Below are 25,923 nucleotides of genomic sequence, written 5' to 3'. Positions count from 1 at the left end.
ATTCACTGTTTGGCGCATGCACTTGCATACTTCGGGGAAGTACGTTCTCTCGTCTCAAACTTGAACCGAAGCCAGCTCACGGACGCCCGTAGCGCTTGCGCATGCGCGGTGAGCGGCGCGCCGTCGGCACTTCCTGCTAAATAGTGCTCCTTAACAACAGATTGAGGCGAGTGGAGTGAATTACTACGAAAAACCGGAGCACGTTGACCCAAATAAAACCTCGTATACTAATGGTAAGTTCTCCTTTAGTTTATCCGATATTCCGCACATGTAAACAATTTTACACGAGTCCTTATTAATTAGTTAGGTTAAAGGCCAGACTGCTTTGTATGAACTGCGAGAGTGTGTCGGCTTGCTAGGGTAACATTAGCAAGCTTGCTGTCATGCTAGATGTACAGTGGAAAGTTTTTTTTCTCCCCGTTTATGCTCATTTTAATAATGGGGGGGACATCTGTTTCTGTAACTGCATATATATAAAATAATATAAAAAAATATATTAAAAAATATTTTTTTAAAAATGAATGCCGCGTCAGTCCAAAGAATACATGCCAATACAAATGCAACCCAATACGTTGGCCGGATTGATATGCTGCCGCAAATCACTTACTAACTAGCTAGTGAGTATATTTGTGCCTCCGTGCTGCTGTATGGCGACGTCTAGCCTTCTAACCCGCTGCAATGAGTCTGGCCGAGTACGCTAAACGCTAAAAGTTTATTGCCTCACACCTATAATCTTTCTGGCTAGTCACTGATAACGGGTGATAAAGTAAACCGAGCTGGATTACTGACATAAACAGAAGGCTAAAGCAAACTGGGTCCAGTCCGGACCGGCGAGCTCCGCGGGTTTCACCTTCACTCCCCGTCCTTGAATCCCTGCTCTCACGTCCGACTTTATTGTTGGCCGCTAGCCGGCGGCACATAAGTGTAAACGGCTCTGTGATGGTGTATAACGCGGCTTTGCTTTCCGAGTTCCTGCTGGTGGACGTGTGTTTAGGTGAAGTGTGCTTTCATATTTTGGACAATCGGACGTTTGGTTTTGGGAGAAATCCGCAGCTTGTCCCTTGCTGAAGCGGTTTGAAATGTGTCTGTATCGCTATTATATATCCGTCTCTCTTACTTCACCCATACTCTGATTTAATTCGTTTATAAAATCAGATATCGGTTTATTGTCAGGTTTTTGTAATGAGTTGTTTATATGTGTAAAGATATTTTAGGCATTGCACTTTATAGTTTATTTGACAATATAGTTTAGTTTTCGACTAACATAACGGTACAATACAAAAATACGTATTTTATGATGTCAGTGACAATGTATTATACTAAGTGGCATGAGCCTGACATTGCAGTTACATGAGCAAACCTGCCTGATTAGCAGGAATTAAACAGCCCAGTTGTATTTGTAATCGGCTGTCACAACAGCTATGATAGAGAACTATTCAATAATTACCTTTTTCGTAGCCTTTGTTTTTGCTGTCCAAACGCGGGATGAATCTGAATGATTGACTGCTCGTAGCAGTCTTGTCAGCCTTTATAGGGCTGTCCAGTCATGACTCATTTCTTTAGCTATGTTTGTGCAAACCGATAAATAACTATCAGGGCAGCATGGTAATACAAGTAGTTGTTGTGGTGTTTATTGGATAACAATGGAAAATGTGATTATTATGTCATGCTATTCTCAAATGTGTGTCTGGCTGATATGAGATGTGTAAGGAGTGGGAAGCCTTCAGTAGTTCACACAGGCCGTCCACACAAACGCGCCCATGCTTGCAGACAGGTCGATATACTGCCACAAGCTATAGGCTGGTTGGGTCTCTCTGCATACGTTCTGTATTTTTTTATTTTTCCTTCACACTTCCTGGTGGATGGAGTTGCTAGGAGACCTAGCAGCAGGTGTTTCTCAATGGCCTTCCAATGCTGATAGTATGGATTCAGAGCAGAGACTGGGCAAGCATGAATGAACTTTGAGACATTAGAGATGTAGGCATTCAGGGAAACTTACTTCTGTAATGTCTTAAACTATTTACGTACTATGGCTGTAAGCATTAAAATATGTAGGTAATATGATGATAATGCAAAGTTGTTCTTGTACTGGTTTATTATAATAATAATAATAATAATTATTATTATTATTATTATTATTATTATTATTATTATTATTTATCTGTTAAGTAGACTCGGTTCAGAGACCCATATCTTAACATTTTGTACTTCATCCATTTAGAACAAATTACTAAATCAATTCAGGTTATGAGTCTCTTGAAAAGGCTTCAGCAGAACTCTTCTGGGACTGGAAACTCCATCATAAATCCACTTCCTTGGTGTCTGTGCTCCCTACTGTCCTACAAATTCATTAAAAGATGTTAACATGACTTCTAGTTCCCTCCTGTTCAGATAAATAAGGTTGCTCACTTTGCTGTGACAGCCTTGGTTTCCAGTTGAAAATAATGGCTAATACAATAAATGTAAGATGTTACAATCTACCCTGTCACCCTGTACTGGATAAGCAGTTGAAAAATAGGTGGGTATGTTTTCTTCACATTTATTATTGTCAGTATCTTTTAATGTTCTGATCTGTTTTCCCTTTTTGTGATAGTGCTGTTGTATAAATGTTTGTGGGGTCCATGGCGTCTTATTCTTACAGCGGTCTATCCTATGGGGGGGCCCCTAGGACACCAACCTTTGAAGGGATGCTGACTTGCCAGCCAATTTCACTTTGCCACTGGTGGGGGGGGGGTCTTCCAGCGGTGATGCTCATGTAGGCCACCACATTGGTTAGGACCACCCCTGCCGTATAGGATCTATTGAAATAATTGTTTGTACCTCAGGCTATGAAGCCTTCATTCAATGAGTGAGGAATATCTGGACTAATGCTCACAGAATGTGTGTTAGGTGGCTTGTCAAGGATACTGCTTCCTGTGGCACGCTTCTTTCATAGGTCAGTGTGGTGGTACTAGGTTGGGTTGTGGACCTGATGAACGTGCTTAAAGCTGGGTGCTGTGTATCTTTCCAACAGACAGAGAGAATAGACCTGTAGGTCTCCAGCTCCGTGGAAACGGGCCCAGTCGCTCCCCCTAAGTATGGACGAGTCACAGGACGTGGCCCAACTACCGGTGAGTTTCAACGTGTGCCTCATACACAAACCCATTAACAGATACGTAATAATATTCATGTGACTTCTAGCCCTTATTAGCTACTCTCTGCTTCTATAGCTCCAAATGGCAATAGGAATAGTGATGAAACTGCTTTGCTTTAGCGGGTGTCAATGTGTGATGCTTAACCTTTATCTTAACACAGACCAGGGCAAAAGCTGGCCCATTTGATCATTACAATGGAAAAAAAAAATATATATATGTTTTAAGTATTGAATAATGACGAATGCAACTGTTACTTCAACACTGACATGCAAATTTAGTCTCTCCAAAAAGCTTCTGTTGTAGGGCTGCACAATATATCGTTTCAGCATTATCACAATGTGCACATGTGCAGTAATCATATGTGTCGGCTGTCTTGTCTGGCACCAACTTATTTCACCGACTAAGGCTACATTCACATTACAAGCCACATTGTCAATGCTGTGTTTTTTTTTTTTGCTCAGATTAGATTTCACTATCTTGACGGTTCACATTCATAATTCAAGTGACCTATAGCTAACTAATGTGAACCCATCTGACCTCTGAAATGGTTCGCTTGCGCACACTGATACATTTTTGCACAAGTCATCTGCGTCACTAACAACAAAGAAATGTGCACTGCATGCATATAGGCAACAAACTACATGTATTCTGACCTGAGCATTCACATTCATGTCACATGGCCACAAATCGGATACATATCCAATCTTGTGCCACACATTTGAAAATATTGGATTTGTATGTCCACACAATCCTGAAAAAAATCAGATTTGAGTCGCATTTGGGCAAAAAAAATCAGATTTGAGTCACTTCAGCGTGATAGTGTGAACACAGCTTAAGTTGTATCTGGCTATTTTGGGTCATTTAATCTCCTTTTTTGTTTTATATGAGATATATATTGCAATATTACTTGTGGACATATCACAATGTGATATTATGCAGCCCTATACTGTAGCTTTAATTTTTAGTTATTAAAAATGGCGCCTGATGACATGGTGAAGCTCAGATTTGACCCTCCACAGAATATAATTATCCAGGACAGCCTTAGCGAGTACCAGCCTCAAAGGCTTATTTACCTTAGTGGTGGGCAGTTTGGCGATATTTTATCATACTCTGTTACAATCGTACCCACGATACCATTCACTGCAAGAACCACTGTACAGCAGATTAACTTTGATTTGGTAGGCACATTGTGCTTGCAAACTTTGCAAACATTCTGTTCAAACAACAGGTGGCAACACAACCAATCTTTTTAAGCACCTGAAACATTAGTGCCCAAACACACGGAATGTTTGGCTATCCGTATGCACATCGTTCTGAGCCACAGAGTCTCCCACATGTTCTGAAGCAGTCAAACAAGCAAAACGTTCTCATTGGCACAAACATTCTAAATCTTACGTTTATTATAATTTTTTTCTCCATTATCTGTTTGTATTTGGTTGTAAACTGAGTTCAGAAGAGTGCAGTTATTTATAAAAGTGATATTAATTTGTACCCTAAATTTTTCGAATATTAATATTGAATTGAAAAGCACTTCTGCTATAAAGTCCAATTCTTTTATATATATATATATATATATATATATATATATATATATATATATATATATATATATATATATATATATATATATATATATATATATATATATATATATATATATATATATATATATATATATATATATATATATATAAAAAATAAAATAAAATCTTGGATCGTGATTTATATAGAAAAATATCGTATGATAACATTTTGGCCATATCACCCACCCCTACATTAGCGGGTGCCAGCCTCCGACGCTCAGTAGCTGGTATCAATAAATGTCTCTCTCATTGCAGACAAAGAAAGCTCGGCATGATTTGGATGTTGTCCAGGAGAAGGAGCCAAGGTCAGTCACTCTTCTGTCGTGTCTTAAAATCTGATTGCAGGTTATAGGGATGTGCTAACAAAGCCTATGAAAAATTAGTAATGTTGTTGAAAACATATGGCTCAGGTGAAAAGCCGTGCTCAGCTGAAGATTATTGAAGCTACTTTGGTCCAACTAGCGCACGTCCCTGAGAGCTGTGCTTTTGTGGTCCAGGGGCCAGCAGCCTGCTGAGATTCTCACTGTACATGCATTTAAAAGGATTTCTGTAGTCATTTTGTTTCATCATCAGTTTATTGTTGTGTGTCAGGCAAGTTGGGGTGGCAGATGACAGCAGCCCGCCACCAGGGGGTGACACCAATTCTTACCCCCCACCTCCGGAACCCCAGCTCAGTAAAGGTTAGTGAGTCTAAAAGACACACTTTCTGTGGAAGGGAACGACATCACTTTGTGTCCAGTCCAGTGATGATATGTCCCTAAGAGACAAAATTGCTATTCATTCTGGTACCATCAAGCACAACTTAAACGAAGTGTGGAGACAGCAACTGTGGACAACACTGGGTGGCAGTGCCATTTAAGGCCAGTTCATACTTTTCCGCATGCACTTTTGGTTGCAGACAAGGGGACTTACGTAAATTTCACCATCAGGGGTTCACTGCAGACAACTGGTTGGTGCGCGTGTAGCCCAGATTTTTATGCCTAGAGGAAGCCCTGCTCATCCTTGCACGTCAAGCGCATATGTGCAAAATAATTTATTAGGGTTTTCCAGTAGGTGGCAGTATGGACTTTCACAGATCAGCAAACAATGGCAAAAGAGTAGAGGAAGAACAGTTGTTGTTGTTGTTGTTGTTGTTGTTGTAGTAGTAATTCTGGTGAGCAGCCCTGTGTGTATGTATCCATTATACCATGGTATACAGTATTTTAAAGAGCAGTACTATTCTGGTTTTTTTAAATCTGGAGGGGAGGTTTGGGGTCCCAGCTAAATTTCAAAATACTGTGGTATGCTTTACTTCCATGATATTGCCCAAGCTTTTACTACTAACTTTAAACCTGTTTAATTACACTGCTTGTATTTGTGTTGTTGCAATACATCTGCCCTCTCCTGGTCTGGTAAAATATCGCTGCTGAATGCATGCACCGAATTCGGACATTTGCATCGGCAGCCAAATGCAGTATGAACACAAGCTGCCACGCGAACGACCGTCCGCACACGTGGAAAAGTGAACTTAATAACGAGTATCACCTAATCTCACTCATAGATGCTCAGGCTACATCCACGCTGCATTAGTCTCCGTTTTTGCCTTTATTCACACAACCGCGGAGGTTTCAGAGTGTTGTTGACGCTCTCACAGCTGTATTTTATGTTCTAAGCCTGGGTCTTATAGCCTCAGTTGTTTTTATTTTTCTTTCCAGAGAACAGTGATCCGCAGGCTACAGACACTGCGTCAGAGAACCAGGTGTCAAGTGAGACCCTCAACTCCTACCGCCACAGTGGTACGCTACTGTGAACCTCTGTGTGCACAAAGCTCATATTTGTTTACACAATGAGTGAACAGACATAGACAACGCACTGATCATCAGTACAATCGTGTAAACCCCCTATGCACTTTATACAATTTTTATTTTTTTTTCCCCCCAGAGGTCACCTGCAAGGGCCTCACCCCTACTACAACCAATGACTACACTACCCAGGCATACCATGGAACCAAGTGAGTAGAGTGCCATGAACATCTGGCTCCACCTTTAGAGATGCACTTCAGGGATAATCATGCTTTGTTACTCTCTATAAATTATAAAGATAGATACCAGCCCTAGGTTCTGTGTACTAATTGCTCTGGTCGCATGGATGTTGTGTGCGTCCGGTAAGGTTGACTGACTCGTGTTTTTGATTGACAGGTCCTACCCTCAGGCCAGCACCCCGACCTCCAGCCCGGCTGTCACTCCCTTCCCCACCCTGACGCAGCAGCCCGCTTACTCTGCCTTCCCCCCGGTTGCCCAGGGTTACGGCCTCCCACCCTTTGGTTTGTCCCGCTATGTGCCATTCTGCTGAGTTGACCAGTCACAGCGCACCCTAACTCACAACTCTGCCTGGTAGATTGACCAATCGCGGCACAGCCTGCCCAGTTGCTTCATGCATATTTAAATGTGAAGTGACAGTTTCTGGGCTGTTTTCTGTGCGTCTCTCATGAAGTGATTGCTTGTATAAGACAAAACTGTGCACATTTACTGTTGATGATTACTGCGGTGTGCGTCCAGTTTTCCGAAGCAGTTTGTTGAATACATTCTTCATTTTCCCTGATTCTCTCCTCTTTCCTACCTCTCTCTGTCTCCACTCTAGGTAGCATGTGGCCTGGTATAAAAACGGAGACTAGTTTGTCTGAGGCACCCCCTGTTGGTCAAGCTGGTTTCCTCAGCTTCAGCACATCCTATGCTTCATCTCAGCCTGGCCAGATGCACTACTCCTACCCCAGTCAAGGCACGTGGCACTAGGCAAGCTCAGTGCCACATAAACGTGGCAGATGAGGGTGACAACAGAACTGTGATTGTCTACAGTCAAATGTTAAACGTTTTTATAGATCTTTTATCTATCAAATGATAATCTCACCTGCCTTTGTCAGATTCTCCCAAATTCCATGAGCCTTTGTAAGATAGGGAGGCATTTGGTGGCATGATGTCCCCTGAGAATTGTGTGCTGACAGGAAGTTTTTTTTTTCCTCAGGGTCCAGTTTCACCACTTCCAGTGTGTATGCCAACATCCCTGCAGTGACAGCCCCCTCCACCACCTCCGTCACTGTGGCACCTCAGGTGGGGAGGTGGGGGGGGGCTTGTCGTTTGGCATAGTTGTGTGAGCCATTTCCCTGCTGCTCACCCTGATTGGGCCCTTCTCTCCCCTGTTGCATTGTTACCACCACCCCCCCCCCCCCTTCCATTTTACAGGAATTCTCCACCTACAGCGCACTGGGCCAGAGTCAGTTCCCCCAGTTTTATACTCCGCCCCCCAGCTACACGCCAGCCAGCCTTCCCAGTAGTGGTAGAGATGGTGAGAGCGTGGCTGTGACTGGATACACCGGAGACAAGACCGAGGGTACCACCGCTGCCAGACTGCCCAACAACACAGGTTCACTCACCTAGCCAATCAGAAGGGGCTGATGGCCTGGATTCACCAATCAAATGTCAAATACAGGATAGCTTTGCCAATCATGTTGAATCCTGTGAGGCTCATGCCTTCACGCCTAGGGGCAGAATCTGTAGGGGCTAGGGTTTTATTCTGAAGGTGTGGTCTCCTCACACTAAGCACCCAGTCGTCTGTTTGTGTAGTTTCTGTAAGACATTGGATTGGGAAACCCTTTAAGGGAAATTTCTATACATCAATACTTGATTTCTGTGGTATGCTAGAGTTACAAATCAAAACCAAAGGACTTCCTTTGGCCCCATAAATACGTCTTTTCCACTAATGTTGTGCTGATACCAACTAGGTCTGTATAGTACTAACACAGTAATAATGAAAGTACATTCAGTACTGTACTGTACCTTGAGGCATCCGCTGTGGTCTCGCAGCGTTTTTACGAGTCGAGTGTCACAAAGTAGTATGTCTGTTCATTATTAAAAACCATTGTATTTAAGTCAAATTTTTGATAGATGCTTTATGGAAGTCCATTCATGAATACAAGTTATTCATAATTTGGACACTCTTAACCCAGGGACTGCATGTAGTCTATTATTTGGAGAGAAATGTCAAGATGAGTAAGGTGCCTGAACTCTGGTGGTGTGTGCTTAGTAAAATGAATCGGCTTAATACATATTCACAGCAGTGGGATGAGCTGAATGGACAATATGCTGTATATTTTGTGTTCTCTCGTGCAGATTCTGCAGTGGCTGTGGCTCCCCCTGCAGGTGACCAGGAGCGTGAGGAGGGAGGATGCAGGAACAGTACAGGCAAGGCGAAAGGCAAGGGCCGGAAGTCAGAGAACTCGCACTCGACTGACAGTGACCTGGAGGTATGTGTTTCTATGACGTGTGTGCATCCATATTATAGGAGCGTCTGTCCTAATGAGGATTTTTTTCCCCCTTGTTGCAGCGCGTCTTTCTGTGGGACCTGGATGAAACTATCATCATCTTCCATTCATTACTCACTGGCTCCTTTGCCCAGAAGTTTGGCAAGGTCATCTAAGAGCTCACTGGTGAAAATGCTCTCCCTACATTCATCTTTTTGTTCAGTCGTTTCATCATACCTTCCCCTTCCAGGACCCAACGGTGGTACTGAACCTGGGCCTGCAGATGGAGGAGCTGATCTTTGAGTTGGCTGACACACATCTATTCTTTAATGACCTGGAGGTAAGCATCAGTTGTGTTCAGTTGTAGAGAAGAATAAAGATGTAATATATGCAGTGATAATTTTAGTCTGTTGTAAACATTTAAAAATCTCTCATTTATTTATTGTGGGGGGGGGGGGGGTCTACGGCGATGAAGCTGGGAAGAACATCTAGAGCATCTATTGGGAGACATGCAGACGTTACCTTAAGCAAGTTTGGAATTTAAGCAGGGAAGGTGTTTCTGCAAATAAAAGGCAGAATAGATTTGTACAATTAGGCAAGAATCTGAGAATCTGTGACCCGGCTCTTAAAAGTCGAGACGCGCATCTTTCATTTCACTGGAAATTGAGCAAATAGTGCAACTTCTGCAAAATACAGACCAAGACAAATGTTTCCTACACAAATACAGACAGTGTCACATCCTCATTGCCTGTGGTGTGGTCAGCCTGACTTGCACGTGCTGATTTTCCAGCCTGAGTTCACTCATCGTAGGGTGGAGGTCATGACTGACCCGATGGGATGAAGGGTCTGGATTGTTGTCTGGTTAGAGTTACTGTTTACCTCCCCAGGAGTGTGATCAAGTTCATGTGGAAGACGTTGCCTCGGACGACAGTGGGCAGGACCTCAGGTAAGTCGACCCCACAGCCTCTGTACACGTCACATGCTCCATGTATGTCAGTGACTCTCCAAGCTTCTTAAGTTGGGCTGTGTGATGGGGGATTATGTTATGCTACTCGATCTTTGCGTTTCCACAGCAACTACAACTTCCTGGCGGACGGCTTCGCAGGCCACGGCAGTGGTGCAGGTCCAGGTTCTGGCAGTGTGCAGGGTGGGGTAGAGTGGATGCGCAAGCTTGCGTTCCGGTACCGGAGGCTGCGGGAAATCTATAACAGCTACAAGGGCAATGTGGGGGGTGAGTGAGTAACAGCCGCATACTAATATGAGCGTGGGAGTGCACAGGCAGTGCTCAGACCCCCCTCCATCCCCCCCCCCCCACCCAGGCCTGCTGAGCCCCATGAAGAGGGAGCTTCTGCTGAGGCTCCAAACCGACATCGAGAGAGTGACCGACGCTTGGATGAGCACGGCCCTCAAGTCGCTGCTGCTCATTCAGTCCCGGTGCGTGTGGGAGGATGACGGAGGTGCAAAGGCAGCCTGTGTTGGCACGGCAACCCATAACGATGTGCCTGTCCCTTCGCGTCTGTGTCCAGGGGTCGTTGCATGAACGTACTGGTCACAACCACCCAGCTGGTCCCTGCCCTGGCCAAGGTGCTGCTGTATGGTCTTGGAGAGATCTTCCCCATCGAGAACATCTACAGTGCCACCAAGATAGGTGAGCACCTATCCCCTCCAGCATAGTCTCTAACCTTCATCTTTTCATTTAGGAACGAGCTGTGCTAAATTTAAGCTTGCTAAACATAGATGCAGTGAACCTGCTCTTATTAATGAGTCTAATGAATGTTTCTTATTCAGTTACAGGAAGCTAGTTTGCCTTCCTTTTTTCCCTATATGATACTGTTTGTCATGGCTTTATTTGCGTAAAGTACCTTTACGTCCTGCTGGGGCCATTCCGCACCCTACAGGGAAGGAGAGCTGCTTTGAGCGCATCGTGTCTCGCTTTGGGAAGAAGGTCACGTACGTGGTGATCGGAGATGGGCGTGACGAAGAGCTGGCTGCCAAGCAGGTGAGGTGTGCTCTGTGTGCCACCAGGGGGCATGTGTCCGTGAGGTTTGCTTTCAGCCATTGACTGATGGCTCCCCCTTTGGTTTCCTGCATGTTTCTCTTGTGTTGTTGCAGCATAACATGCCTTTCTGGCGCATCTCTGCCCATGGGGACCTCATCTCCCTTTACCAAGCCCTGGAGTTGGACTTCCTGTAGGGGCAGCACCATGACAGTCCCCTTCAGGCCCCCGCGCTGACTGACACAGGCAGATTGTACGACTGGGACTTAACTGGAGGAGGCTGGACTCTTACCTGACGGAAGCTACTTATTGGTGGCATGGCCCTGATGCGGGGTGGTGGTGGATCGCCGTGATCCGCCACGTGCTGGGGATTGACCAAAGTTTCACACTGACCGGGTATGGCAGTGTTTTAACGTGCGCTTCAGGTCATGAAATACTGACAGGCGTGCCTAGGCTGCCATTTGTAAAGCGTGCCATCGTATCTATATGGATGGGTGGATGTATGCATTTTTTTAACAGACTTTGAGAAGTACATTGATGATGAATGTGAAAGTTTTTTTTTTCTTTTTTTAAATCTTCATTTCTACCAGATCATTAGCCAGGTGTTATGAATCATTTCCATAATACCTGGTTCTAAAACAGGTCCATGTACACAGCTTAGTACCATGTTGCACTGTGTTAGCAAGCCAGTAGGTGGTGTAGTGATTAGAGAACTGGATTTGTGACCAAATGGTTTTCTGGTGACACTGCAGCATTTAAGCCCTGACTGTGATGTTTTTTTCCAGAGTCTGGTCTCCTTCGATACTGTCTGAGATTATGCATGACATTTGAATGCATGTTGTTTTTTTTATTCTCTCCTTCTGTTTTGGACCCTTTAAAGGGTATCTCTTAGTGAAAATAGTCATTCATGTGTCCGTGGGGGTGGGGGGTGATGACAGGGAACTCTTCATACTGGAATGGCCATATCTCAGTGGAGATTTGTATACTGGAACCCCATAGATTGGCGTATGTTTGTAAGGAACAAGGTGGTGAGACGCATAAAATCTAGTCTTATTGTGCAATACATTTGTGGTCAGAGGTTCATGCAGCAGCCACTGTTGGACTGTGGCCAGTGGAAAGACCCCAAGACTGGGCAGCACTGTGCCTAATCAGAGACACAGCCTGGAGCAACGTGCTGAATTTTTGAATACATACAGCAGCTTCATCATTAAGGATGTGTACTCTGTGCCCTATGTAATCTTGTGTATTGCCGTGAGTTGAGTATGCATGTGTTTGTAAATATTTATATAGTGCCTTTTAACCCGTATATTAGTCTGTAAGGGATTAACTGAAAATGTGCCCCCAGTACTTATGAAATAACTTGATATACAGTTCTAGAGATGTTGTGTTGTTCCCTCCCAAACTTTTTATTTAAAAAAAAAAAAAAAAAGAAAAGAAATCGGTGCTGAATCGTGTCCCTATGGTAACACCTCAAACTTTTTTTTTTTTTTTGTCCTGCTGAATAATTGATAAATATTCCACATGCAGTGTATGTTGAAACTGGACATTGTTGAACATGCTGTTGGGCGACACCATGCCCACCTCCGCAGCTGTGGATGTCGCATCCGCTTCCTTTCTGCTCTCCAGCTTCTGACAACTGTTACTGACATTTATATGAGTCCTATTTCCGGGATACTGTGACCCACCTTCTCACGGCACAGACAATCACTCTTCGGCAAGAGGTACCCGTAGAAATCTAACCAGTCCTATAGCAGGTAGGCAAAGGTGAGCCAGCACAACTCACAGGGAACCATTGTCAGAAGCTCTGTTTCCACCTTACCGTTCCCTACCCTTCTATGTAAGTGCAGAGGTTCTGAGCACTACCTTAGCCAGGTAGGGAGGAGTTCCCAGTCAGACATCAATGGGGACTTGATTGAAATAAAGCACCTCAGCTGATAGTACCTCTGAACCCTGCGCAGTGGGTATCCAAATTACTCTTTGTGTCTTTTGGTTAATTGTAGGTTTAACATTTATTTAACCTCGGTCACAAAGAGACTGAATGAGACAGTATTCACACGGGGCCTTTAGGCTGGTCCACAGTTAGGTCTGATGTCTTTCAAGTTGGATGTATTGGTTTAATTTAAGCTCTATAGCCAGGTACCATGCTCTGTGTGTTGACCTGATGTTTTTTTTCTTTATGTAAATTGTTTTGTGTATTGTTTGCCTGGAGTTTTATACACATGTTTGTAACTCATTTGTTGAATGCAGAAACCTTCACATGATGGTCACATTTGGTGTTGGTTTAATCATCTGCACAATCAATGTTTCATGTTAAATAATGGGTGACACATCTTCAGTCCTGTTCTTTTTGTATGTTGGTCAGCCCAACAATGATTTGTGTAATAAAAAAAATATTACCGTCACTGAAAAGTTAAACTTGTCCAGTTTGACAGTGAATTGTTCCATAACTTTATTTGGCCATATAGCTTTAGGCAGCCAGAGCATCATTCTTCAAGAATGCAGAGAAAGTGTTCCTTGTGTCAGTACTCTTAGACAAGCTTTGGTTTTTGTCTAAATTAGGTGGTGTCGATTGCATCCTCCAAGCTGACTGTGGCATTTAAATTACATTTATTTAGTAAATGCTTCTATCCAAACTGACTGACAATTGAGAAAGTAGGCTGTCAGCCCATGGGACATTTGAGATTAAAGGCGGTTCTCAGGGGTCCATTGGTGACATCACTCTGCTGACCACAGGGTTGGAACCGAAAGCCTTCTGATTACAGGCACAGCATCCTAAGCCATTGAGCCACATACCTCCCCCAACTTTCTACAGGCAGGTCCCTAACTTCCTGAACAGGAACATGTTACTGACATTTCACAGTAACAAGGCCAACAGCTGTGGTTCCCTGTTATTGGTCTCCAAGCAGGAAGATATTAGACTAACAGGCCAAAATAAACGCTGATTTAACAGCATCTGCTTTTTAACAGATTCATATGCCCTCAGAAACACACACAATACTGGTCTCCTTGCTTCCAGTTTTTGTTTTAGTGTTTAATGCTAAAACACTAACCCCCATTTTAAAAACTAATCTGTCAACTATCAATACTCCATCAAATCAATATCACAGTTGGCAAAACCTTAAACACTGTTCATCTGGTTGGACAATTTGCAAATCTGAATCTCCCATCCAGTAAAACTCTAAACACATTCTCATTTGCATAACACATTTAAGCAGTGTGGTGAACTTGGACCCAAAACGGCACACACAGACTCAAATTGACACACAAACACCCTGGTTTCATCATTAACACACTACTAACCACATGTGTCCATTCTGTGATGTGTGGAACCCAATCAACGAATGGGATATAAGCCAAGCCAAATGTGAGTGACATGAGTGAACTCAACAGTGGAGTGTTACAACAGAAGAGAAAGAAGTGTGCGTGTCAGAGGTGGTTGATGAGGAGGAAGACCAAGAAGAAGAGCTATAATTTAAAATTAAATTAGAGCAACAATCATAGATCATGTTCTGGTTCAAGGCATGACTAAGGGAAGCAGGGAAATGTGTGCAACCAAGTTTAAGCAGGTTATCAGTGCCCTCCATAGTCAGGAATTTCAAAGAAGAAAACATGTAAAATGTATTTTTGTCTCTGAAAACTACAGCATGATTTCAGTGTCAGCAAATCACTCCACCAATCTCCAGAAATGGGACAGGGAAAATTAATTTCCTTGCAGTACTATATCTGGTTTTGGACCACAGAGAACATTTACAATAAAGCATGTGTACTTAAAATGATCGTTTTGGTAGAATTGAAAGATGGCCACATGAGAGTGGAAGAACATATATATGTTCTCACAACAACAGGAGACACTTATTGTTGAGATGATCCGTCAAGATAATGCAATTCAACTGCATGAAACACAACAGTAGATTATTGAAGACAACGTGCAGTTTGAAGGAATATACAGTGTGAGTCTATAAACAACTGACTGTGTCCTGCAACGCAACCAGATAAGGATGAAAGAAGCCTAAAGGGTACTGTCAGAATGAAACTCTGAAACAGTGAAATCAATCATATCAATACGAGCAAGTAAGTCAACTTTTATGTGCACTTGGACTATGCGACCAGGGGAGAAAACTGTTTGTGTCATGTTTATATCAACATGAAGGATGCATACAGAGCAGAACCATGCCCACATCTAGCCTCCCTGGACCACATCTCTGTTAAGATGATTCCAGCCTACAAATCTCTTCTCAAGTGGACGAGACTGGCAAAGTGAAAGACAAGAGTGTGGCCAGATGGGGCCATCTCAGCACTGCAGGATTGTTTTAAGTGCATAGGCTGGAATATGAGGTGAAGGATACATCCCACGGATGCACTGGGATGCATCATCAGTGATGTTTCCTGTTTTTGTAGGGTTTTGGGTCTCACAACATCATGCACCCTCACCCAGGTGACTCAGCTGGGGTTGATCAATCCCCGACTTGTGTCCCAGCAGCATTAAGCCAAGTCTTACCCCTCTTGATCCTCTGCCACCTGGAAGCGCTTTCTGTTGCCTCTGCTGCAGTCCTGATGGCTGTCCTTCTGAGCGGCCCACTCATCCTCAGGTGGGTGTACAATCTGTAGAGAAAGCGGTCGGCAAATCCTCAGCAGCCTACTTCTACTGGATATCACTGTGCTCGCCGCCGCTGTCTTCGGCAATCCTCCAGAAGCCCATGGTACTTGGTCAGCTTCCCAAAGTATAGTCAGTTCTATCAGATCAAGCTGTTTTGAAGCTTCTGACAGAAGGACAATGTCTGGTCGCAGTGATGTTGCCAGGATATGTGAATGAATGAGTGAGTGAGTGAACGAATGAATGAATGAATGAATGAATGAAAGTTACATTTCTATAGTGCTTTTTCAAACATCCAGAGTACTTTACGGAACAATTGGGGAGCCACTTCAACCAGCACCACTGTGTAGCCCCCACCTGGATGATGCGACTGCAGCCATTGTACGCCAGTATGCGCACCATACAGTAGCTACAGTGGTGAAGGGCCAGGAGAGAGTTCACCAGTTAGATATGGGATGATTAGGAGGCCAGATTTGATAGGGCTACAGTGGGCAATTTTGGCAAGGACCTCAAGGTTACCATGGCTACTATTTTGAAAGATGCCCAGGGATCTTTTATGACCTCAGAGAGTCAGGACCTTGGTTTTTATGTCTCATCTGAAGGATGGCACAATTTTTACAGCAGTGTCCCTGTCACTGCACTGGTGCATTGGGATGCACACAGACCAGAGGATGAGCTAACCTGTTGGCCACACCAACACCTCTTCCAGCAGCAACCCAGTTTTTCCAGTGCTGGAAACTTAAGTTGCTTGCCTAGATCTACCATAATCTGCCAGTCCTGTGCAGTAGAAAGTAGACCTGGCTGTGGTTTCAGCTGCTCTCCTGCCTTGACAAATGTTATCTGCTTCCTGGGGGGAGAGTGGGGCCTGCTTTTTGTAATGGCTGATGATACATTCTCAACAACTGCCTTCAGCACTTTGTCACGGCGCCACCGGTAGTGACCCTCCCCTAGGGACTTCGGACAGCTGCTCAAGATATATTTGAGTGTCCCTCTCCCAGAGCAGAGTGGGCAGGAAGGTGTGTCATCCTTGCCCCACAGCTGGAGGTTTGCAGGGCTCGGTACGATGTCATAAACAGCTTGGATTAGGAATTTTATGCGCTGGGGCTCTGCTCGCCAGATGTCCGTCCAAGTGAGCCTTCGTTCCATTGCACTCTCCCATCTCATCCAAGCTCACTGCTGCTTCATGCCTGCCATCCTGTGGGTTCTTTCCTCGTCCATTACTGCTTTTACCTCTTCCTCGACAAGCAGTCACCTCTGCTTGCCCTAGACTTGTGTTCTACTAAGGCATTGGAAATCTGCCCAATCCCAATCTTCCCATTGCAACTGCTCCCATCACAGCCTTGTCCCTCAGCCTCGCTTCTACCATCTCCAGCTCCCTAATAGCACTCCATTTACTGCTGGTCTAGATCTCAATGTAGTGCTTCTCTAGTATGGGAGACTTTAAACTCTTCTGTTTAAAGCTGTTGGAAGGAAGCTACAGAATGTTATTTTTCCCATAGAGAGCAGCACTGCTCGGACTGTGTGGTAAGCCAAGCCACCTGTGAAGGCATCCACTGATTCACCTCTTCATTTTCTCCACTGATGTAATGGGCACATCATAAACTAGCAAAGGCCAGAGGATCCAAGACAGGATGCCATATTGGTATACCCAGAACTTGAATTTCCCAGGCAGTCCAGGCTTATCCACTTTGCTGAGCCAGGACCGCAGCTCCTTTATGGATGTCTGGATGGCTGCCACATCTCTGAGACTGTGGTCAAAAAGTTTTCCCAAACTTTTTACTGGCTTCACCTTCATAGATGGAATCTTGGTACCATCCAGGGAGAAGTGGAACTTGTCTGAAACTCTGCCTCTCTTCAAAACAAGTGACCTTAACTGGTATTCCCAGAGTTCTGCATTTTTGCACTGAGGTGTCAATATAGTTGTTCCTGAGCAGAAAGTTTGTCAGCTGGCAGTGTAGGATGTGAAGATCTTGCCTTCGACACTAAGCAGCGAGCTCTAAACTTCTCAATGTCTTTGGAATTCTCCTCCTTGGGAATCCAAACCCCCTAAGCAAACCACCTGCGCCAGATTGTTCACAGTAGCTTCCAGTGAAGTTGGAGTAACTCTGGACAGTGTTTGTACACTTCGTAAGGAACTTCACTTGGTCCGGGGACTAAGCTGGCTCCATCTGTTTTCATCATCTCCTGCACAACTTTCAGGCTTGGCTCCCTCATGTCAAAGCTGACCTCTGGGGATGGTTGACCAATGAGGGCTCTCTAGTTTTCCAAATCCTGTTCTCTCATAGGATCATGAAGGGTGGCATGGAGGAACTGATCTACCTCTTCCTTGGAACATGTGAGATGTCCAGTGCGCTTGCTATCGAGCAACTCCCTTGTGAAACCAAAAGGGTTGGCAATGAAAGCAGCCCATCACCTGGTTCTCTCCTTGCCCCTTCCCTGTGCCACTCTGCTCTCCACAGGGCCAAGACCTTTCTCCTTAGGATTGTGTTGTGGTTTCTCCTCTTCCTCTGCATTCTTGTACTGTTTTGTGATGGCCAAGGAAGATGCCACTTATGGGGACTATGTTAACCTGGAGGAGTACTCAGCGTCTGTGACTGGCTAAATCAGTAAGTGCACAGAGGATGTCACTCTCATCAAAACCATCATTATAAGGGCAAACGAGAAACTCTGGATGACCGGTGATGTCCGGTAGCTACTGAAAGCCAGAGATGCTTGATTCAGATCTGGTGACAAGGCAGCCCTCAGCACGGCGCGAGCTAACCTGTCTTGAGCAATCAAAACAGCAAAACATGCATATGCCCAGAATATCCAGGGGCATTTTCAGAACACAAAGCACAGAGTCTGACAACATAACTGGCCAGGTGCAAACCAGCTGGCTGAAGTTCTCCCAGATGACAACACCTCCCTGAGCCAAGCAATCATCCCATCCATGCAGTTATTATGAAGGGCTTTGAGAGGCTCATCATGAACCGTATCAAAGCCAGCCTCTCCAGCCCCTTGGACCCTCACCAGTTTGCCTACCGCCCTAACTGGTCCACTGGAGATGCCGTATCAACTGCACTTAACCTATCACTGACACACCTGGAAAAGAGAGACTCACATTTGAGGTTGCTGCTCATTGATTTCAGCTCAGCTTTCAATACCATAATCCCACAGAGGCTTTTGTATTACATCTAGATATACACTAGATGCACCTGGATTGTTATGGTTGCTGTCTATTGCCCACTGTCTGCACTTTAGATAAGCCTTATTGTGTGGTATAGTTATTGTGTATTGTTACTGCTATATGTGCACTGTGATAATGGAGGAATGCTGTTTCATCTCATTATATAATTGTACACAGTTGTTGATGACAATAAAGTGAACCTTACCTTACCGTTTACAGTAAACTCAGCACTAGCATGTATACTGTACTGTATGTGAAGCAGCACATATCTACAAAGTACATCATACTGTGTTATTTACTAAATTGGGTGTAGTCTATTTTCACTTTGCATAGAGAATTTTTGAACTTGACTCAATGGAGAGGCCTCATGAGTACATCTTCATGGATGAAGCTGGATTCAGTCTGGCAAAAAAGAAAATGAGAGGTCACAACATAATTGGTTCACATGCCATGATAGAAGAAACGTGACCATATGTGCTGCCATCAGCAGCTATGGGGTCATCCTTCGCCATGTTACTGTTGGCCAATACAACACTAAACATCTACTAACATTCCTGGATGGTCTACGGGATGCTTTGCTTGGACATGAGCAGAGAAGTCATGACCAGGCAGAGCATTGCATTGATATGATCATTTGGGACAATGTGAGCTTTCACCGTGGTCCAAGAATATGCGATTGGTTGAACAATAACCAGCATTTTATGAATGTTTGCCTTCCACCATACTCTCCCTTTTTTAACCCTATTGAGGGATTTTTCTCAGCATGTTAATGGAATGTGTAATGACAGAAATCTAAACAAGCAATGGATGCATAATGTGATGATGTAGAAGCAGAATCTTGCCAAGGCTGGATTCGGCATGCCAAAGGATACTTTCCATGTTGTTTTGCAAGGGAGAACATTGCATGTGATGTAGATGAAGTCCTCTGGCCCGACCCGGTGCAGAGGCATGATGCCAAGGCAGAATTAATGACTAATTCTGCTGTAAAAATGTAAAATCAATTTTGTTTTTGCTGCAGGTTTTTTTTTTATGTAAATAAGCTTTCATAAGTACATGAATATCCAAAATAAAGATTGTTTTCATGTTATCCCAGAAGGTTTTCAATTTATTTATGTAGTGTGTAAGTCACTGAGTAGTGTTTATACATTGGCTGGTTTTGTGTGTTTCCTGACAGTACTGCTTCATTTTGAGTAAAGCTAAAATAGTTTATGTCCAATTGTTTGATTTTGCGAGACATGCGAGGTTTTGTGAGAGTAGCTTTAATTTTACGGTTTGTGCTTAGTGTACTAAGAAATGGAAAGGAGATTTTAGGAAATGCGTTTCAGCAATTAAAAAAAACTGTAACGACTTCTAAACCAGAGAATTGGTGCTTGTCAGGGTTTCCTCACGACTTCAGCCTATTATCTACTGTAAGTAGTTGCAAGGAGACAACAGACTGAGCTGCACAGCAACACTATTCATCGCTGAAAATAAAGTGTTTATGCCTCATGTAACATTATTAAGCTCAGAGATCACTTTTCCCTTAGCTACAGTGATAAAAAAAAAGTTACGCAGTCAGATGGAGTGGTGGAAATTAAATGAATCTGCACGTGCTGAAAGGTCGTGTGACTATCGCAATGATTATTCAGATCAAACGGATATTATTAGATCAAACGGGCAACAGTTGGCAGTGTGGGCACACTGCTGGTCCCATGTCAGTAGGGTGTGGCATCCCCCCCCCGGGCCTGGATACGTGCGCCGATACAGTGCAGAAGGGAGTCGTACAGTTGTTGTATCCTCTCCTGCGGCAAGGTGGCCCACAGCTGTTGTAAATTGCCCTTGATATCCTGCAGACGGGCACTGGGTCTGAGTTAATGTCCGAACTGATCCTTGATTGGGGAAAGATTGGTGGACCTGGTTGGCCACGGGAGGACCTCAACATGACACAGGCAGTCCATAGACACACGTGCCCTGTGTGGACAGGCATTGTCTTGGTGTATGACATCTCAGGAGGGGTAAGACATGCGGATGCAGGATGTCACTGATGTAACACTGTGCCGTCAGGGTCCCCCGAATCACTACCAGAGATCACCCGAAGTTATATCATATGGCTCCCCACACCATGATGCCAGGAGTAACACCGGCGTGTCTCTCCACAACATCGGCAAGACTGGTCCTCTCCCCTCAGCGCCGCCATACGTGCACACAACGGTCACCCGTAGTAATGCAGAACCAAGAGTCATCGCTGAACATGGTACAATACCACTTGTTCATCAGTCCATGCCTCCCAGTTACGGCATCACTCCAAACATAGGCATCTGTGCTGGTGTTAATGGCAGCTTATGCATGGGACGGTGAACCCGTAGTCCAGCTGTTGCCAGTCGTCGAGACACGGTGCAGGATGACGCAGGGTGTTGTAGAGAGTCCAATACCTGTGTCTGGACGGCAGGTGCAGATGTCATGGGGTTCTGTAATGCTTGGAGCACAATACGACAATCCTCCCTTGGTGTGGTCTGTCTTGGGCAGCCAGAACCTTCACAATGTGTGTGGGTGCCCTCACGTGCCCATTGGTTCCAACATCGGGCAACTACGCCATCTGCATGCCCCACATGCCGGGCAATTGCACAATATGATCGTCTGGCCTCATGCAAACCCACAATGCGGCCCCAATCAAACTCTGTCAATTGCTAGTAATGAGGTTTATTGTGTCTACGAGGCATCCTCTGTGTCTGGTGATTAGATGCACCAGCTCCTTGCAACCAGAATCATTTACGGGTGACCAATCTTGCCGATGTTGTGGAGAGACACGCCGGTGTTACTCCTGGCATCATGGTGTGGGGAGCCATATGATATTTACATCACTGGTCTGCACGTGTACCAAATTACATCCAAATCAGACCATTACTTCTGGGTGCTTAGCTTCTTTTCCCAGATGGCACAGGGCACAATGTTGGGGTACACCCTGGGTGGCACTGATTGGCTGGTACAGTGCAAAATGGGAATGACTATATGTAAGTCAGCTTCCGCATCGTGACTTTCCCCATCGTGGTTTCGGCACAAGAAAATAAATGGAAATTTTTAGGAGTTTTTGGGAGCTTTGCAAGAGTCACAGATGACATGCAAAGGCCAGCAGATGACAAACAAAAAAGTTTAGCAACTCATAAATATATTAAATATACGGACAGCGCTGGTTTGGAGGACACCAAGTGTGTTTATGGCAGCCTCTCATGTGATATCGCGCAGTGATCTTTGAATCTTGCATTTCTCATACCTTTTTGTGCCACTCGCATGCTCACTTACAAAAAATGTATGTGATGTTTCCAGATCATGGTGGACCTGCGCCCCTAACCCCTGCAATGTGGAATGGTTGACTGTACATTGGGGCCCCATCTTAATACTGTAAACTGTAGTTCAGACCCAACATTCACTAAGAAAGTGAGTAATAACTGAGTATTAACAATCAATGACACTACTTTTACAGGTAACGCAATTATATGCCAGGTTTTATAGACAATTCATCAGTCCTGATACTGACAAAATATTGTAGTGCTTATGCATTAACATAAATAGAGCAAAAATGTATTTTGAACCAAATGGCATTGTGCTGCTGGTAATTACTTTACTAAAAATACTCATGGCTTTCTTTAACCTAAAACTGATTCTTTCATTTGTGCAACTTTCTATTACTATACTATCCCACTATATATAAAAATATATACATTAATAAAATACATCAGTAGGAAATAATGAAAATCTCATTTTACATAAAACAACTCGATACAAATATGCTTTAAATACATTCTTTCATAAATACACATTTCAAAAGTTTTGAATGGCAAGTAGCAGCATTTCACCTATAATGTTATTTCAGATAATGATATTATGTTATTGTGATATAATGATATTATTATGCTACTATTTCTCCTGTGCTCCAAATAAGTTTTACCATAACACAATTTTTCTATTATTGGGGGTTTGAAATAGCCTTCTGTCAAAGACTGGCAGCTCTGCTAACATTCCTGGTCAGCAGTAATGAATGTTCAGTAGCATAAAAATGACTAAACTGGCAGGCCATTCTTCGGTTCTGCCACAAGGTCTTGCCATCCATCATGTCTTCCCTATCCATACCAGCAGGGGGCGATGAGAGTGTGGGATGGAAGCAGCGGTAATACAGAATCTTCACCAAGATGCCCAATATGTAAACAAGAACTAGTATGGAGACTAACCATATCGCGTAGTGCTGCGTCTTCTCTGAATCCCTGTAGCACCACCATGTGGTTAACAAGATGGCACTATCTGTGACCATAAAGGCATGGTAGATAACAGCCCTGCCCTTTGTATTCCCTTCAACTACATTGAACCAGCTGAAGTACCAGACCAAGCCCACAATGGTCCGGTACAGCCACTCTCCAAAAGTGCTGTCCATGAAAGCCGTCTTTTGCAGATGGGCCCAGAGGATCAATGGTGGCCATAGCAGCAAGAAGTGATACAGGAGGCAGTAGGGCAAAACGCTGACAAACAGGGCCACGCTGCATATACGCTGACCAATCAGCAACAGATTCCAAAGGAAGTAGACAACGGAGGAACCCCATCCTTGATTGGCTTTGTCAGGCAGAAATGAACGCATGGCACGGTGGTAGCTTACCACCATCCACGCAATGGAAATCATGGAGACTGCAGGACTGATATCTACAGAAGACAAAAGTTAAATGGCATGCTTTTATCACAACTGGCCTTGTGATGCAAACATAAGTTCTCAAATAAGGAAGTTAGGTTAGCCTGCCCCAAGTTCCCCACATGCACTGCTGAAGAAGGCCGTGTGGGGGGTGGGGGTGTTACTTACACTGGAAGGTCCCAACATGGCCGTTGTGCAGCAGGATGTAAATCATTAGTGTGAGCTGTGGGGTGCCTTCGCAGAACGTCTTAATGAGTCGCAGCATGCTGATATCATGGTCCATGTAGACCACAAAGTCTGAGCTCAGCCCCCCAATACACCACAAACGAACACCCTGCCAGACTGTAGAGATGTACCTGTAAAAAATAACCAATAAGCTCAAACACCATAATTCAGACACGTTTTCACAGATGTTGATCTTGTTTGAGCTTCACATCCACCAGACGTGATATAGACTTCATTCTCAGCACATAACCAGTAAAGGTTTCTTATAGTCACCAAGCAACTCTGGATGCCTAAAATAGATCTACTCCTTTCTGGAGTACGCCCACATTACGTACTCCAGCAATTGCATAATTGAAAATATCACAAGATTATTTTTTCCCCCAACGTGCTTTCTTAAGTTACAGGAATTACAGTATTAAAATATTAGGCTACAATGCCAGCCTGATTGACATAAGTTCTATGACGTTCTTACACAAAAGAAGAAAAGTTAAACGATTTACAAGTGAATGATAACAGAACATGAAAAAATTTACAGAACACGACGGGAAAAATCAAGAATTTGTAGCTAGCTGAACATTTTAGAAAATACATGCTTTGTTATTCCTTGTAGTTACCGAACTTAAATAAAAATAACAAATACCTACCTAAGATTTATCCATCTTGAGAAGTTCAGTCGTGAAAGTACCATATAAAAACGCAGACCATCATTAAACAGCCTAAATTACTAGAAAATAAGGGCTAAACTAACAGACAGATATGTATATGTGGATGGATGGCTAACTATGAGGCTAACTTAACGAACTCTAATATTTAAAAGTAACTTAGTGTCTTACCTGAAGAGAAATCCAAGTTGAAAGATGTGTAGAACACTAGAAAGTCGTAGAAATCTTTCAGTGCCAAAAACCACATTTTCTTCCGATGTTTTTGCTTCGAAACCATCCAGTTTTCGGTCGTATTTATACCACAGCCAGCTAAACGTCTGGACCACGACAGATGAGGAAACCATAAAAAAGATCCACACCCCGAACCAAATGAAATTTCCATGCGAAAAGAACTCACTGGCGACCCAAAAATCGGTTCCCACGTCGATTAAAAAAGTGCAGAATCCAGTGACCGAAAATACCAAATCTAACAGTGAATAGTCACACTTCGATCCTCCCATTGTGCCCTTTAATATATTAACAGTCATAGTTATTTAATCAGCTAGAGAAAGCAGTTCTGGCTAAAACTTTTAAAGTGTTTCCGCGATTAAGCGAACTAGCGAATTAGTTACGATCAAAGACGAGCGACACTCCATCTCTTCCACTAAACATTGAATCAACAATGAAGCGAATATTTGCGCGTCCCGTAAGGCTTTGTATTCCTCTGGTTTTAGGGAAACCAACCAAACGTAAGGAAGGCGGACATCTCCTCCCCCATCGCTACATCAGGCTCCACACGATGTACAGTAATGTACCTACATGCGTTATATCTCTCCGTAATCGGCTCGTCCGCTTTACGGTCCGTCTGCAGCCTGGCCCGGGAAGCACGTAGCATGAGACATGGGTCAGGATGGGACGCTGGTCCAGTGTATCTTATACACTTAACGTAAAATGTGCTTGTGCTCTCGGCAGGAACCGCCACAAACAGGAAACTCCATACAGACAGAGGACAAGCATAATAACCCACGGAGTGTACATGTATATATCAAAATGACTGCCAGTGACTGAGAGGAAATAAAAACGCCTCTAATATAGTTGCGATGTTTGCAACATCCGGGGCCGTTATGGACAGTGTTGTTTTCAGAGTATCTAGATGTAATGAATGACCGGGTCTCTTAGCGTTTTTGACAGTTGGTAACGTTGCGGGAGGGCTGGAGCTGGTCCCAGGATGCAGAGAACACGAGGTTCGGGTACACCGTAGACGGTATACCAGGCCGTTCGTGTAGCTGATATTATTATCAAGGACAGCCGTTGAGACTGGAATTAATTTTCCATTAAATGAGAAAAATGCCATGAAAGGAGGATGATATAGTAATTGCAAATGGCGTGCTATTATTTTGCAATAAACAATGTGGATACAACTAGGCCTATGACTTTGTTGGGCCGAAATGCTGTACAAGACTACACTTTGCAATGAGCATTAGAACCATTTTAAGTCAGTATGAGTCAGTTTTCTTATTAGATGTTACCTTTTTACCTAGTTATAACTGAATAAGCAAAATGTCGGATATGAAGCAAGGGCCTACATTTGGTTTCAACACCGGTAGCGTCCGCTAAACCCCTGTCCCCTAAATACACATGGTATTCCCTGGTA

At 43.9% G+C, this 25,923-nt stretch overlaps 2 protein-coding genes across 5 annotated transcripts; one reads left to right on the top strand and one right to left on the bottom strand.

Moving 5' to 3' along the window:
• The first annotated feature begins 115 nt into the window (after positions 1-115).
• eya3 (EYA transcriptional coactivator and phosphatase 3) lies at positions 116-13,404 on the top strand. The gene is made up of 19 exons (XM_023803918.2): positions 116-233; positions 3,014-3,110; positions 4,973-5,022; positions 5,309-5,397; positions 6,412-6,492; positions 6,638-6,707; positions 6,895-7,019; positions 7,337-7,474; positions 7,718-7,803; positions 7,936-8,116; positions 8,863-8,996; positions 9,077-9,160; positions 9,244-9,333; positions 9,881-9,939; positions 10,067-10,224; positions 10,313-10,427; positions 10,520-10,641; positions 10,892-10,992; positions 11,106-13,404. Exons 2-19 carry the CDS (start codon positions 3,078-3,080, stop codon positions 11,184-11,186), a joined length of 1,797 nt encoding a protein of 598 aa, XP_023659686.2. The 5' UTR covers positions 116-233; positions 3,014-3,077; the 3' UTR covers positions 11,187-13,404.
• Positions 12,405-25,402, bottom strand: xkr8.3 (XK related 8, tandem duplicate 3). 4 transcript variants are annotated; one of them, XM_023803920.2, is made up of 4 exons: positions 25,089-25,396; positions 24,462-24,607; positions 23,572-23,759; positions 19,770-23,417 (listed from the first exon to the last, which is right to left on the bottom strand). In XM_023803920.2, the coding sequence occupies exons 3-4, from the start codon at positions 23,684-23,686 to the stop codon at positions 22,720-22,722; spliced, it is 813 nt and encodes a 270-aa protein (XP_023659688.1). In that variant the 5' UTR covers positions 23,687-23,759; positions 24,462-24,607; positions 25,089-25,396; the 3' UTR covers positions 19,770-22,719. The 4 variants fall into 4 exon arrangements, with proteins under 4 accessions (XP_023659689.1, XP_023659688.1, XP_023659687.1 ...); XM_023803921.2 differs by lacking the exon at positions 19,770-23,417 and adding an exon at positions 12,405-15,591 and having other exon boundaries at positions 24,462-25,402; XM_023803919.2 differs by having other exon boundaries at positions 24,462-25,397.
• Positions 25,403-25,923: the final 521 nt, after the last annotated feature.

This window comes from Paramormyrops kingsleyae, chromosome 23 (genome assembly GCF_048594095.1).
Source record: "Paramormyrops kingsleyae isolate MSU_618 chromosome 23, PKINGS_0.4, whole genome shotgun sequence".
In the NCBI taxonomy this organism is placed as follows: Eukaryota; Metazoa; Chordata; class Actinopteri; order Osteoglossiformes; family Mormyridae; genus Paramormyrops; species Paramormyrops kingsleyae.
Note: the sequence above shows the minus strand (reverse complement) of the source record. Positions and strands in the feature narration are given on the sequence as shown.